This window comes from Vidua macroura, chromosome 27 (assembly GCF_024509145.1).
Source record: "Vidua macroura isolate BioBank_ID:100142 chromosome 27, ASM2450914v1, whole genome shotgun sequence".
Lineage (NCBI taxonomy): Eukaryota > Metazoa > Chordata > Aves > Passeriformes > Viduidae > Vidua > Vidua macroura.
Genome location: NC_071597.1, coordinates 6,168,247 through 6,184,985, shown reverse-complemented (window position 1 = coordinate 6,184,985; position 16,739 = coordinate 6,168,247). Strand labels below are relative to the sequence as shown.

The 16,739-nt window shown below is 45.3% G+C and overlaps 1 protein-coding gene across 9 annotated transcripts in view; it reads right to left on the bottom strand.

Moving 5' to 3' along the window:
- The window catches only part of TLK2 (tousled like kinase 2), a 48,002-nt gene that overhangs the window by 26,391 nt on the left and 4,872 nt on the right, over positions 1-16,739 (bottom strand). For 6 of the 9 annotated variants that reach the window (XM_054000200.1, XM_054000201.1, XM_054000199.1 and 3 more), the window contains 4 exons: positions 10,912-10,983; positions 3,417-3,486; positions 2,357-2,400; positions 1,187-1,282 (listed from right to left, as the gene is read on the bottom strand). In XM_054000200.1, coding sequence (XP_053856175.1) covers positions 1,187-1,282; positions 2,357-2,400; positions 3,417-3,486; positions 10,912-10,983 — 282 coding nt within the window. The remainder of the gene's footprint in view (positions 1-1,186; positions 1,283-2,356; positions 2,401-3,416; positions 3,487-10,911; positions 10,984-16,739) is intronic. The other 3 variants (XM_054000204.1, XM_054000207.1, XM_054000205.1) reach the window with 1 other exon arrangement.

Sequence of the window (16,739 nt, the reverse complement as noted above, 5' to 3'; positions counted from 1 at the left end):
AAAATCAAAGGAAGAATCCACTTGTCTCATTGTGGGTTATCTAATCTGCCGGAATAAAGAATTGTCCCTAATCCCTCACACATCTGCAATATTCAGAGATACTATTTCTTCATTAACTTCTCTTTAAAGAGATGTATTAGTGAATTGATACATGACAGCATGAAAATCCATTCAATTAATAAGATGTATTTTAATTTTTAGAAACATTAAAAAGTATCTCGAAGTGTATGTGGAACTCTCCCTTCAAGCAACATTACAAAGCTTCTGAAATCTATGAACACAGGGAATTCTGAGCAGTGTTTAGTGTTGGGTTTTAGTTCAGTACATTCAGGAACTGAGCAAAGGTCTCTGCAGAATAATGTAATCACTAAAGACTTTGCATTTGGCTTTGGGAATATCAATCTTTCCCACAATGTCTCCAGTCTTTTGTGACACTCAACAAATGCTGAGAATTTTTAAAGAGGGGCCCAACCAATGGTAAATACTAAAGCCCAGGCAACAGAGCCTCTGAATACGGCTTTGCTAGTTGCAACAAATTTTTTAGCTGCTCTGTCCTAAAATGGTTTAAAAACACTGGTTATTTCTTCACATCCAGACCTCACAGAAATGCTGCAAGTAAAGTGGAATTACATGCCAAAACCCAGCACCAGCTGGGCATGTACACATATTTCTCTGGAAACTTTTGCTAATGCCCCTTGCAAGTCATGTGCACATGAACAGAAGTAAAAGGCCTTCCCAAAATAATTATGGTGGGCACATGGTTCAAGATACCCAAGGGATCCAATCAAGATCAGAATAATCCTGACTAGTGCTGCACAAACACACAACATACTCCCAACTCCATGGAGAAGTTCAAGTGCTACAGTAGAATAAAGGGTAACTAACAGGTCAGTTCCACCTTTATTAAGGACCGGCATCCCTCTGTACTCAAATAGAACATTAGAAACATTCATCCTGTATAATTTAAGCTCAGATATTCATGACAGCTACAGCTGGACTAGCCACTGTCTCAGGGTCCTAGACACGGCTTTGCTCTCAGAACCCAGTTTCAGATTTAAAATGGAGAACGAGCCAAATCACTCACCAAGAGACATTTCCCTGTCCAGAACCTTGTATTACCTGTTTGAAGCATGGCTACCAAGTTAACCGATGCTGGGCCACCAGCTGTGTCCCCAAGAACACTCACCGGCAAGGGGTTGGACAGGGAATGCTGTGGAGAGGATCTGGCGACGGGTGGCACGCTTCTACCGGGACTGGTTCCTGGGCCACTGCCCCCAGCAAACTGGGCACACAAACAGATTTGATCATCAGGAATTCCACAGAGATACTACATTTAACCAAATTTAACACAGAAGAAACACATTCACCTTAAAAATGAAATCATATAGGCTTCAGGGAATAATTTGCATAAACTGAACATAAATTAAGAAGAGAACCTTAACTGTTCAAGGAGTTTTCAAAATAATGGAAGTACCTAAGACAAACACTTGTATTTGCACCGAGTACATTTTCCTTTGTAATACAAAAAGATATAAACCTGCATGCTTGGCCATATATCAGTTATTTACTCTCTGGAATTAGAAAGTCCATTCCCTGTGAGAAGTGTCTGATGTGCACTGTAAGAGTGGTAGGGAATGTTCATCTCCACTGAAGCACCTATGCCGGTCATTGTTAAGAGGCAGGACAGGCAAGGAGCTGGGGAACTGCTCCATTGGTACAGAAACCCCTACAGTGTATTGCTCATAAAAAAATTTACCCAGGAAAGAAGTAAGCACTAATAAGCACTTAATTTCTGACTCCAAGTTATTCCATAAAATAGAGAACAAAATTAAGAGAAAAGCTACAGCTCTGTATTGTGCAGACCTAGAAAAACTTCAGATATCATGCAGTGCAAAAAGAATACTGAATTTAGAATGTCCATCACTGTTTTGGGGAGGGGTCTGGCCCCTATGGCACCAGGCTACCATGGGAAGTTTTTTTTAAGAGGGAACCCTGTAAACAACTTCTCACTCCAATCAGCAGGATTGTGCACGTGGGCTCTTTTGCAACACTGGATCCTTATCAAAATTGTTTGCAAACCTAGAGATATCCTCAACTGAGATACAGGTTCCATTGGAAATCAACCTCAAACCTATACTTAAGTGAAAAAAATGCCCTATCAACTGTTCAACTAAATGTTAATTTAGAAATAAATTTCCTCATGTCCTTTACCTAATCAGATCTGAACATATCAGGCTGACATGATCAATCCATGATCCCAATGACAGAGCAGTAACACACGTCACATTACAAATTTCTAAGCACAGATTTTGCAAAATGTGAATTAAGGCAGATTTGTCAATGAAAAGATTCTTACCTCAAAATAATCACTAATTTTATGTCCTCTAGGAGTGCCTTTCCCTAAAAAGGAAAGCAAAGGATTAAAATAAGAGTTGTACTTTAAAGGAGAAAAGTTACCATGCCATCCTAAAAATCTCCTCCTACATTTTGACACTCCTTTTCCTGTTCAGAGCAACACCTATCACAACAAAGCTTCCACACAACAAAAGCCCGCCCCAGGGTTACAGCCCTTGTGCTGTTTTTGGGAGGCTCTACAGTTGACAATTCAATTAACTCTCCATTCCAAACATGTCAGATCTAATCAAACAGCATTTGCACTTGCTGAAGTACTCAGAAAACACTAAAGGTCTTGACTGTTGCACAGGTTCTCCAAAATTTCCTTCAAGATAAGGAGAGCAAAGGGTACTTCTCCGCCTTCAGATAAATTACTGCATATTAGATCTCTCACAAGCATTCCTGTAAGAGTTTGAGAGATAATTAGCAGTGGTTTAACATCAGCTCATTAAAACCTAGTCCTTTTTTCTTACTATCATATTATCAAAGCAGTTCTGTCAACACAATTCTCATTCATTTCTTGTTGAAGAATGAAAAAACTCAAAATCTGCCCCTCTGCCCATTTGCTAGAAAATGTGAACTTGGATTGAACGCACTAGGTTTTCTACTCAGGACAGCACTGCCTGCTTGGGCACAGCTTGTCCCTGATTTGCCATGGTGAGAACTTCCTCCAACAAGGCAGGCATGTGTCTTGGAAAGCAATGAAGAGAGTACAGGCTGTATTCTGAAGTCTGGCTGCTGTATATGTAGGACCAAAACAACACTTCAGAGCAGAATATGAAACCTCTGGGCAGCCTGTCCCATAAAAATGCAAGAGTTTGTGCAAATAAGCCAAGTATTTTCCTGCCAATAAAGATAACAAGGCTCCCAGAAGAGAATACACCATCATGGAGTAGCTTATAATAAGCTGCCTGACACACCCTTGAGAAGAGCCATTAGTTTCCTAGGACACTGCCTGTGCACATTGTGCCCAAGTTACCAAGCAAGTGGCAATCCTATAGTAGGGTTGGAGCATGGATTACCTTGACTGGTCTCATAGGCTTCTGCTTTTCTCTTCCTATTCCGCTGGTCATTCTGCTTTTTCTCGGGAGTCTGTTAAACAATACTTCAAAATTAACGTTACTGCAGTTATTCCAAGATTTAAAGAAAATGTCCAAACACAATGATCTGTTCCATATCCCCAGTGGCCGTTTCATTTCTCAGCTTAATTTCTTTCTATCGTTGGTACTTAAAGAAACAGCTGCTCTCAAAGAGTTGCTACCTTCTCACAGATGTGCTGCAGGAGGGAGAGAATGTGGTTAACAAGGAGGTAATTTATTTTTTCTATTTCAGCTGTTGCAAGCCAGTGACCTTACAAGGTTAGCAGAGCAAGCTCAAACATTTATAAAAACCCATGTAAACCCCTCCAAGGTGATCATAGTACTGGTCCAAGGGGAATAATGATGAGAAGTTTAAGTACTGACATCCAAATCTGCAGTCCAATCACAGTCTCTTAACCAATTCACTTTGCCTGCAGGTAATGCTTCTTCTCGAAGCCCACTGCAGATGGCTGCAAGAACTATCACAGGACAGCAGGCATGACAAAGCTGTTACAGATGCAGCAATTCACCTAGGCTTCTGTTTGCTCCTCAACAGCTCTCATTAAAGTCATAGGTCAGTTGCATGTGCAGAGACCTGATGGGCAGCTGATCAGTGAATTTATGCACAATCAATTTACTTATGCACAGGCACAACATAGAGCACAGCTGACAGGCCTGAGGGCTCCAGAAGTGTCATGCCTATCTGTCTGTATGAGGCTAGCAAGCCTAAAAATGAGAATGGAGGAGACACTGGTGCTTTCCCCATCATCAGGGTCACATCTGTGGCCAAACCTGCTGAAGTCATTGGGAAGCACTGCTGGAAGCAGCTCACTGAGGCTGCTAGAAAGAGATGTCTTGTCATTCCCATTACCATTGTAATTTTAAAAACATCTCTTATCCCAAATAATTCCCAAGATGTATGTTCTCCAATCACTGCAGCCACCACTGAACCATAGCCCTGGGGGTGGGGAGAAAAACACTGCAAAACACAGCTCTGGAGGAGGGAAAGCCATGGCCAGAGAGTCTGTGGTAAACCTAAGTTTCATGCTCTTTGGAAACACAGATCTCAAGTACCCTCTTTAAAGATCTATACCAAGACTTACACATTCTAAGCACAGAAATAAATCTCCCTCCTTTAGTGAGATAAAAAGGATAAAGTTGAATCTAAACCTGGCTGTGTTGCCAGCGGGTGCTGGACATCTACAGCCCCCTGTTACCAGCTGGGCACTCACAGAGAGCGAGCTGCTTTGTTAAGAGGATGGAGGGGATATTAAGACAAAGACAGTTATTGTGTCTGCAAGGTACTTTTTTAGAATGAGGGGACTGAAAACTCCAAAACTACCTAGAGACTTGCTGCTCCAGCCCCTCTGTGTGTAGAAGTCAGTGACATTGCCTTCTCAGTGTGTAGTTAAGAGCAGCTCCTGAACAGTGTTGGGGAAGATGAAATAGCAAGGCCCTATAAATATGAGGGCCTGGCAAAAGAATCAGAGAATACAGATATCGAGATGAAAACGAGGTTTGAAATACCAAACCTTCATTACTGAGCATCCCGAAAACAATAATGCAATCCCCCCTTTCTGATAGATCCTAAGGTCAAATGGAATGTCCTGTCTCACCCCCCAATGTATGGTTCATCCCATACCTGTAACCCTCCCCTGAAGTATCCGATGTCTGTAACCCCATTGGCCCAAGTCCTGTCCCAGCCCACCTTGAAGCCCCCTGATAAGGTGTGGCCGAGGGACCGGACGCTCTCTCTCTCGGACCTTCCTGCTGGGACATCCACCTGGCACCATCCCTCTCTCTCCCCCCGCTCTCCCCGGGCCTGCCACGAGTTGCGGCTAGCAACTCTAAGCAGGGCCCTTCATCCTTTATAATAAACCCTATGCTCTAAAGACCGGGCCTCAGAGATCCTTCGTTACCACCCACCCAAACCGTCCTGGAGTCCAGCAATCCCCGCAGATTGGCGCCCAACGAGGAAGACCGACCCCCACAGACCGGCAACCCCACGTGTCTGAAGACCTCTTCAGCTTTTCTACCTGTGGGAGATTTCTCCATGGACGGTAACTAAATAACCAGTTGTAGCCTCCTAATCGGTGTCGTGAGCACGGCGTATCGTTGCTGAGCAGCGTAGAAGCCGGAGCTCTGTAACTTTGCCGAGGCAATCCTCGAGCAGGGGAATTCGTTACAAGGTAGCGAGTACCTCTAGCTCTTGGAGGAATTTGCCTGGCAATCCTCGAGCATAGGCTGCTGCTGCTGTGCGGCAGCTACCTAGAGCTCTCTGAGGAAGCTTACCGTGGCACCCCGCCACGTGCACTGAGCACAGGCGAGCACTGCTCTGCACTGCCCGCACTGAAGCTCTGAGTGGAGTCTGGAGGCCCCGAGCACGGAAAGACGTTCCTGAGCGACGCCTGAAACCGGAGCTCTGAGGGGGACCTCAAGCAGAGTCCTGAGCGTCGACTGGAGTGCCTGGCCAGCCCCCCACGTCGGAGTTCTGAGTGAGGACCCTGCCCCTGCGATATCGAGGTGAGCTACACTGGTGTAAAAATGGGACAATCCCACTCTGCCCCTGATCGGGATCTCTATAAGGAACTTAAGCATTCTTTACGCTGCAGTAACAGTACTTTACCTAAGCAAGAGTTAAAGAATCTTTTAGAATGGACTGTACTTAATTTCCCGAATGCGGACCGTTCAGCCGTCTTTACCAGAGACTTTTGGGACTCAGTAGGAAATAGACTCTTTAATGATATTTCGCGCCGGGATTTGACTGGCGTTCCCCTTCTCCCGGCGTGCAGAGCATTGGTTGAGCTCTTTGCTGCACAGCAAACGCCCGCGGCAGCCGCTCAGCCTGGCCATGCTGTCCCTGCGAGTCCCCTCCACGCTGCCGCGAGTCCGCAGCGCGGCACACCCCCCGCCTCCCCCCCGCGCCGCGCGGCTGCGGCGTCCGCGGCCCCTCCCCCCGCCCTCGTGGTCGCGGCGTCCGTTGCCCCGGCCCCCCCACCGGACCCCGCGGCCCCTCCCGCCGCCCCCTCCATCCCCGCACCCCCCACTCCACTAACTTCTGCTGCTCCGGTTGGCGCGGTTCGCCCCCCCCGCTCCGTGTCGGGCCCCTCCTCCGCCTCCGCCCAAGCGAGCCCGCCCAGCAATGTGATCGCGGCAACACCCCCCGCTGCTGGCGCTGCACCGGCCCCGGCCCCCCTCCTCCCGCGGCCCCGACTGTACCCCCCCCTCCCCCCCGCGAGTCCCGCCGCTCCCCCAGCCACGTGCTGTGTCTCTGTGGCTACAGCCATCGCCGGCCTCCTGCAGAGTCACGCGGCCACGTTTCTGCAAGCAGCTCATGCTACCGTCACTGCCGCGGCGCAGGCTGACACGGCAGCGTCCTTTGTGCCGCGGGACGGAGCGGTCCAGCCCGCCAAGCCGCCCCGCACCTCCCGCGCGGTGGCTCCCCCACCGTTGTCACTGCCCCCCTCAGACACGCCCACCGCCATGGTCCCGTGCCTCCCCGACCGCCCGGCCCCTGCTCCAGCCCAGCTTGCGAGCTACCAGCGGCTGAGCTCCGCGGCACAGACGCCGGCTTGCCCCCAGCGCCCTGTCCCCGCTCCGCGGCGATCCCTGGCCAGCCCCCCCCTTCCTACCACCGCTGCGGCTGCGCCGGGGACCGCGGCCACCGCCGGAACCGCGAAAGCAGCCCAGCCCCCTGCTTCCGAGCCCCCCAGTGCACCGCTGTTTGCGGCGCCGCTGCCGGCTCGGAGCGCCGCGGCGCCGCCGTGGCCCGACCCGCCCCCATCGCGTAGGGATGCCCCGGGGCTCCACGCCGCGGCGCTGCCACCCCCTGCGGGCGGCGGCGCCCTGCCGTTCCCTTCTGTGGCCACAGAGACAGTCCCTGCTGCGCTCCCCAAGGCGGCCGCCATGATGCCTCACCACGCGGACCTCGTGACACGCCCCCCGCATGCGCAGTCCCTGCGACCCTCGGAAGTCCTGCCTCACACCGCGACACCACCGCCGCCCCCCCACGCCGCCTCCGCCGCGCCTTTGATCCAGCCTCCCGGCACCCACACGCTCCATGCTGCAGTCCACCCCCAGCCGACATCACCGTGCCCTCCCACGCCAGCACCATCGCTCCCAATTCCAGCCGCAGGACACCAGCCCGCGCCGCCACAACTTCCGGGATCACCGCATCTACAAGTGTCTCCGCCCACACCACCACCCCAGCCGGAGCCTGTTACAGCCTCATCACAAGTGGCCCCCACTGCAGCGCGCCTCGCACAGCCTCTGGAAACCCCAACGCTAAAGCCATCAGCAGCTCTGCGCAGACGCAGCCTCCAGCCACCCTTCACCTGCCTCCATCGCCACCGGGTACCGTGCCGCAGCCACCGCATCCTGCACCTGACCCAAGCAGGACTGGACTACAACCAAGCACACAAACCGTGCAACGAGAAGGGGGAGGGTCGAATGTGACACACATGGAGAACTGTATTGCATTTCCAAATGCCAACCCTCTTAATGCTGAAAAGTCACCAGCATCAATCACAAATTTAGAAAATCCCCAGAAAAGTTCTGACAATCTTCAACTGACAGACTGGAATCAAATAACACGTGACATTTGCAAAGAGGAAAGCCTAAACCCTATAGCACTGCCTGTGATATTCAGCCAGCAAGCCGGTGGTCCCAGAACTTGGACAGCTATCCCATCTCATGAGGTGAAAGAATTGCAAAAAGCAATAAAGGACAATGGTATCTCCTCTCCATATTTTAGACAACTGCTGAAAAGTACCCTGGAAGGACATACACTCACACCAAATGACTGTAAAAATCTTGCTGCTATAATTCTTACAGACTCACAGTATATACTATGGGAACTTAAATGGAAGAGACTGCTTACAGGGGTACTAAACACTTATAGACAATGTACTGATGCAGACCTTCGTGCCCTCACCCTGTCTAAATTGATAGGTGACCCACCGGATGACCAGAATGAAAATCAAGTGAATTTACCCAGAATGGTGTTAGATGACATAAAAAAGATGGCTCGCAAAGCTTTTTTGCAAGTTCAGCCTGCAGGAACTTTTGAAAAAGCCTACAATCTAATTAGTCAAGAGTCATCTGAACCATTCACCTCATTTGTGGACCGGGTGATCCAAGCAGCAGAAAGACAATGCGGTGATGATATAGCCCGTCCAATAGTGATACGGGACATCATTGAAAATAATGCAAACGTGGAATGCAAGAGAGTCATCAAAGCCCTGGGAAAAGAAAGACCTACAGTGCCTGAAATGATTGATGCCTGCAGCAAAATTGGGAGCCCACAGCATGTAGCAACAGTTCGAGTAAATGAACTTGGAGAAACTCTAGGAGAGAAAATTGAAAGGGCTCTTACAGCACAAGTAGCGCAAGCAAAAGCACAGGCAGCACAAGCAGAAGTACGAGACCAAAAACTTACTGAAATCCTAACTGCCTTGCATCTAAGGTCCCAGCAAAAAGCGTGAAGCCCGCTGACACCCTTACATCAGCCAGTACTTCCACAAGTACAAACCAAGAAGCAAGCATCCAGACCTGAGCTGCGCAGAATCATCAGGAGAAAGTGATCTGCCAGGAACAGCTCAAGAAAAGAATGAAGTTTTATTGTTTGCGCGCGTGCATGTTGCTTTTGTTCTTTTGTTTTAGTTCTTGTAGTGAAGCTACCTGTAAGTCAATCAAATATGAATGTCTGGGTTGCTTTAGCCAAGTCTTCAGACTCTGATACCATCTGTCTATCCATCCTGGCTAGACGATTTGTTTGATGGTTGGAGCTTTGCACCTTGGCTAAAGGAACTCTGTAAAGTAGGTTTGATTATTCTGATAGTGATAATTGTAGTTTTAGTAGCAGTACCCTGTATACTTCAGTGTGTGCAGAACATAATGAGTAAGACAGTATCTAGCATCTTAGTTGTTCATCAGAACGGGGGAGATGTTGGGGAAGATGAAATAGCAAGGCCCTATAAATATGAGGGCCTGGCAAAAGAATCAGAGAATACAGATATCGAGATGAAAACGAGGTTTGAAATACCAAACCTTCATTACTGAGCATCCCGAAAACAATAATGCAATCCCCCCTTTCTGATAGATCCTAGGGTCAAATGGAATGTCCTGTCTCACCCCCCAATGTATGGTTCATCCCATACCTGTAACCCTCCCCTGAAGTATCCGATGTCTGTAACCCCATTGGCCCAAGTCCTGTCCCAGCCCACCTTGAAGCCCCCTGATAAGGTGTGGCCGAGGGACCGGACGCTCTCTCTCTCGGACCTTCCTGCTGGGACATCCACCTGGCACCATCCCTCTCTCTCCCCCCGCTCTCCCCGGGCCTGCCACGAGTTGCGGCTAGCAACTCTAAGCAGGGCCCTTCATCCTTTATAATAAACCCTATGCTCTAAAGACCGGGCCTCAGAGATCCTTCGTTACCACCCACCCAAACCGTCCTGGAGTCCAGCAATCCCCGCAAACAGCGTTGGCGTGACTCTAACACCACAGGCTCCATTACAGCCTCCATGGAGCTGTGAGTATATTAATGAGAATCAGTTTAAGTTGTTTTCCCATTCAAGTACTTACATAAGAAAAATTACACACAACATTATCTGTTACAGACTGAAAAAGCAAGGAATGGGAGATTTGAGTATGTCAGCTTGGTCAATTTGTATCTCTCCACAGAAGTTCATTAAAAAGAAAAACAATTAAAAGAATGAATACTCAGATTTTCACTATTAACTACACTTACTTTATGGAGTTTAAGATACTGCATTCCCAAAAGCCCCTCATACTAGTATTGCCATATAATAGAGGGAACTATGACCCAAAACTTACCTGGTAACTATGGGGGAAGTTTGTAAGAAATGCATAAGAAAATGCAGTTAAATTTGAGGTTTTGGTTTATTAACATAGAATTTTAGAATAAAATTAGATTTAGATTTTAGAATAAAAATCCAGGTACAGTTCATTTTGCTGCTTTAATGAACATTTTGAAATAGTTAATCCTAAAGAAGTGAGGCTAACCACGGACAAAGCATCAATTTTCATCTCCCCACACTTCCACAGAATAACCCACAAAATGCTCTGCCTTGTACAGGCTTAGGCAAACTCACATTTTTGATAGATATGGCAAACTTTTCCATTAATGTTCTCTGGCTTTTTATGTGTATCCAAAAACGTATCCCAATGAGCTGAAAACAGTTTCCCAAGCTGAGCTTTATGAATGCTTTGTTTGGGACTGGGTAAAACCTTCCTGAAATGGTGGGAAGCTTCAAGGAAGAGCTTCACAGAGAAGTTGAAAGCCTGCAGGGTCAAGCTAAATACTTCCCTGGTCCCTTTCACTCTCCAAACTAAGGCGACTGTCACAATTTCTTCCATGCTTTGAGATGGATCATGTTCACCTTAAATCAAACTACCCCAAGCAGCTTTGCCTGCTTACCTCCAATTCTTTATCACTCAGAGATCCCACGCTGCACAAGCTCTGGTTGGAAGACTCACTATTTAACGGACCCTAGTGAAAAGCAAACAAAGACTGTTAAAAACAACTTCCCTACAAGGCAGACCCACCCTAAAAAACACTCAATCTCTGGGCTAACTACAGTTACAGCAGCACCACGGGTCAAACTCCCAGACAGGGGATGGGGCACTAAGAGCCTTCAGAAGCTATTTGCAGCAGGACAGTTGGATTGTTCAACAATTTTTTCTCAGGATAATGATCTAGCCTCTGAGGTATTTCTGCATCAATTAATTTCCTAACTGATCTATTTACCCACCACATCCACAAAATAGCCAAGGTGGTATTTATAGAAGCCTAAGGCTTGAGGAAGAAAACCTGATTTGTTGAGTAGCAGGAGTTCCAAGCTCAGTTCTCTAGGCAACCATCTGCTTGACCCTGAGCTAAGCATTTAGACGCATCTTCATCTGGCAAGCCAGCTATTACTGTTATCAGATGCTGGCTGTACCATTGATTTAAATGTGTAATTTTATGCTTTTTTCAACACTAGGAAAGTGAACAAGTGGAACTTGTGTTAACAGCAGTTCCCATAACACAACCTTTCCCACTTGGCTATTTTATGGATCCGTGTGTGACCTGCCTGCAGAGCAGCTGCTCCCACCAGGCCAAAGCAGAAACTCAAGAGATCAGAAAAGATTTAACAAAATTGTAACCAGGTACCTCAAGAGTCTGCTGCATCTTTGCAGGCTCTGCTGGATACACATCTGCATTTTTACATATCCAAGTAGTTTGAAAATTATTTAAGATCTCTAATAAAACTGGTTTTAAAAGGAAAAAGTGAATCATGCAAAGTCACTGTGTTTTATCCTGACACAAAAGTATCCTCCTACAGATCTAACTTAAGAAATTAGACAAATTTGACAAAGATGTAAAAACAAGATTCACAATTAATGATGGAATGTATTAATAGGAAGAATGACATGTTAAAGCCAGTTGTCCATTAATAACTTGCGTGCATCTTTTCCCCAAGATGCATTCTATTTTAACATTTTTAACTTTGCAGTAACCACTTCCCACCAATCAATCTTTCCTCAAAGCAAAGCCACTTCTCATTATATACTTGAGCAGAAGACTCCAGTGGTGGAGTGGGGGAGAAGCCTTAACACCACAGAGAAACCCCACATTAGGCAATTTTTGAATAGATTAGTTCCCCCTCCCCTGTTTAAGGGACAAACACCACTATGAAATTGTAACATAACCTAGCTATTACTAACTGAAATTCCCAAGCAGGCATGTGCTGAAAGTAAAAAAAAAAAACCAAAAAAACCCAACACCTGAATAGCTCAAGAAATGGACCATTTAGGATTCCCTTAAGGAAAAATTTCAGGTTTACATTCTTTAAGCCATACTATTATCCTTTCAAGGGATCGCACAAATAGCTCAGGACCAGAAAAAATGTTTCACCTCATCTTTTCATCAATAGTTTCTCTTAAGCAAAGCAACAAGGTCCTTACCACCCAATGTGGGTGGTAAACAACAAATGTTATAGGTACAACTCTTGGTTATTCCAGGAATTTACTCCTGGGCCAACAGGACTTAACAGAAATGCCAAAACTAACCTTAGCTACATCCACATGAAAGTCTCACTGCTAAAAAAATTGTAAACTCTTATGGGAAGTGGCAACAGAAAGTGAATCCTTTCACCCATGAAAAAACTTGTTTATAAACTGCACAAATGCTGCTCTCCAAAATCTTTCCATTCTCTCAGGAATTCCAACCCCAAGAGCACGTCCGAGGCACCAATTAACCTCATGTGCCAGGTGAGAACTTTGTAAGATACAGGAGCATCTCTCCAAACAAGTGTTTGCTGGGCTCACACTGGGGTTCTGACATAATAAAGATGAAAGTGAAAGTTGTTTCCACATTTGCTTAAATCTCGCTGCCTCCATTTTGCAGATGGATAGCAAATGACAGGAGCAGCTGCTTCAAAAACATCACATTTGAACTTCCAATGAACATTATGACTGAAGGGGAATGTCAGTGGCTTACACAGGACAATTCTTCTGTAAGGCCCCTGTATTATGGGATCACCTGGAGAATAAACTGATGGGACCACTTATAGCTAGAAATGATACTAACGTTTTTTGCAGAAGTACAAGTTTATCTTGTCCAGTACAAGAAATCCACTCAGTTTGCACCTGAATGTAAAGTTCTGGGATGCAAGCAGCTGGAAAAATGCCTAATACAAAATCCACAATATTTTTCTTACTTCTAGGACTACAGGTACCTGCACCGACTACCCTGCGTGGGAAATTTTTAGCTCTACCAGCTGGAATCAAGGCAGTGTCTTGCATCAATGAAAGATGAGTTAAATGCTGGTCAGATTCTTGAACAGAATCTTTTTTTTTTTCTTTATTTTAAACCTTCCTTTAGAACCTACACTGATGATGTGGTAAAATTCAACTCAGTGCAGTAGAAGAAAGGGTGAGAAGGAACCAACTTCTTCATTATGGAACTGGAACAGAACAGCTTGTCATTGTCTACAGGTATCCAGCAATTTCACTGCCACATGTATTGATTTGTGAATAAATGCATAATTAATTCTTTGTAGACGTGTTTTTGACCATGGAATGGATCAAATGCATCACTTTCCCTTTCCTCTGCTTACATTTAAGAGGACCTTCCATCGACACTTTTCTTATTCTAAAGGATAAGAACTTTACAGACAAGAGCTGAACTTGGCAAAGTTGGCAAAAAGTCTTGTTTTGAAGCATTTCAGCTATGGAAACCCAAACTGTTCACTAGAACATGCTGTACTCAAAGCAAAAAAGATGCAATACCTAGTATGTTTCAGGAACATGACCTCGTGCTCAGCTGCACCTCTTCTCATGTAGTGTGTCAAGCGAAAGGAAAAGCAAGTTTTCCTGATTATCCAGATAACATGGGGTTATGTGTGAAATTAGGTATCGACTGCTTATAGCAACAAGTTTAGGCATGGATGTGAGAAACCATATAGCCAAGTACATGCCTTCAGCTAACAGTCCGTTAGTGTGTCTATAAAAAATGCTTCAAATTTGTATTTTATCATTCTTGACTGTATAACTCAGCAACTGACTTGGGATAAATGTTCAGTACTTAATTTAGCATACCATTTTTAAGTGGACATGTCACAAAAGGAATTAAAGGAATGAATATGAATTTTGGAAAAAAAAAAACCTGAAGTAAACAAAGAACATTAACATGAGTATATTGCCAGGGAAGTAGCAGGGTAGTATTAGTGCATAATAAACATGCAATAATTTATAGAGAAAAGACTTATGAATTTTACTCCTGATTTTTCTAGCATAGACCACTTAGAGATAATACTGCACTTCTCTGCTCTTGCTTCCAGCCCACTCATCCACTGTGCCCTGTCAAGGCACAAGGTGATGGGGCTCAGCAAAAATTCAAAATACGTGGGTCATCTGAAACAAGCTAATAGTTCCTATAGTATTTACCCAAATGACAAGCACAAGAACAGTACACACTTCCTCCTCCACAAGGAATTTCTCTCCAAGATAAGTTGGCATGCTTTCTTCCCTTGTGATTCACCTATCAACTGCGGCTTCAAAGTCTGTGACCTACCTATGCACAATAAAGCCTCCATGTTGAGAACTGGATTCAACAGCAGCAGGCACTTTGAAGACTCCTACTCAAGAGGCAAGAATTTAAAATCTGGCCGCTCACAGGAGCTGGTTAATCGTTTCTCCCTTTGCCAGAGCCCCTGGAAAGCTCACAGTGAGGCTTCAATGGCTGAGACTTCTAAAGAAACAACTTATCCTGCTAATAGCTCCCACCAGATCATCTAGAACACCATCAAGCTGACTCAGCCCCCTTACCATCTCCTGCCTCCCATGACTTGTGCATTTCCACAGTCTCCCCAAGTTCCCAGAAATGATCCATCACTCCAGAACTCAAGCTGGGCAGTCTCGATTTTGTGCTCTCCAATTCCTTGTACTGAAAGGGAGCTCTAGGAATTCCAGCTGCCTAGCCAGAGTCTCCAACATAGGCTTACAGCAACATGCACTGCAAAATTCTCTTGCTGTGTAAATGAAGGAGACATGGAGATAGACATGCTTCATTACCTCAAGCCAGGATAACCTGAGTTCCTCTGAATTCTGTAGCAGATCAAGTGATTTCAAAGGCAAATAGTCAATCCTTCGTTCCAGTAAAGGTTAGTGCTGACTCCACACAGGTTTACACCAAAGTGAAATGGTCAAATGGTTTTACAGTTACTCTGGTCTAGTGCTACTGTATCAGGTTTAATTAACATATTATTATCTTATTTCAAACGTCACATAAGTATGAGAATTACAACCTGCTTCTTAACTGGACTTTTCGAAAAGCTCAGTATTACTGCGGATAATGAAATCCCCTGAATCACTGAAGTCTTTCTGCCACAAGAAGTTAATCTACTCTCAGATGTTCACAGGTAACCCCCACTCTATCAGATGGGCAAGCAGATTTGCAGCAGGATTTGCTTGGCTTCCATTATGCTTTGAGAGTTCTCTCTGACTGGAAATATGGTATTTTTATTTTACTGATGGCAAACTGGACAGAAGGGTCAAGCAACTCATCCTAACCCTCAGCTCAGGAGCAGAGGGTTTGACAACTATTTGAGATTTGATAACTATTTCTGGTGTCTAGCAGCCAGACAACACATTTGAAGTAATGTTGCACACAGAAGCATCTAAACAATTTTAAAGTACCTGGCATAAAGTCCTGGCAAATTCTGTGGCAGCTGCAAAATTCAATTCGAAGTTTTAAAACTCTTATTAACTGGCTCTTCTCATGGACTATGACACCTGTTGGGGACCACCATTGTACAGCACCACTTCCCTCCAAGGAAGACATAATTATCCTCAAACACAAATTCTCAACATGGTAACTTTGCTGCTAAAACTATTGCTGAGTACATCACAAAACTGGAACTGCTGAAGTGATCAAGACTTCAAAAGTTACAGAGAATAAGTAAAAACCAAACTAATACAAGCAAATACTGTTCTTTATGAACAGTATTTTGGCAGCATATATCCTGTATCATTACCTCAGAGCAGGAGGAAAGGGAGCACTAGCTACCAAGACCAAGAATTATTCAATTCTGGCACAGTCAAATGAATCTGCAAGATTCCTACAGCCCAGCTACACTCCCTAGAAGTACTTCAGCTATTTTAGTTTAACTGTAAAAGCGGCACACAGAGCTTGGTTCAGAGATCTTTTGAAAACCAAACTTGTAGAAGATACATGTGCTGCTGTGAGGATCCACCCTGGTTAAGTCTGAGACAGGCTGTGTACAAATACAGGTTCACCCATCACAATTCAAATTCTTATCCAGGAAAAGTCTGTGGAAATGACACAAATCCCTTCAAGTTAACCCTCTTGATATCTTAAAGGCAACACCCAAATAGGAGGAAGGAAGGCAGAAGATGAGAACAGACTAAATTAAACAAAGAAACAACTCACACTTTTGTTTCCTGGGCCTCCTGATCCAAGGAAGATGTCTAGTCAGCATAACGCCTCATGGGAATACACTTAGGTTTTCCCAATACATAAATATAAACAGGCTAAATAAGCAGGAACAGTCAATGTCAGAGTGTCATGTGTTAATTCAGGGACTTGCTCTGGGAATTTGGGGAAGACTAGCACTTCACCATATGGCAAGAATAGACATCTAAAGCATCACCAGCTTTATGAAGCTATCTAGTGACATGGGTGAAGCACAGGAGTATAACAGTTGCCTAGAAACATTCCTTGCTCATAAATTTGATTCAGTA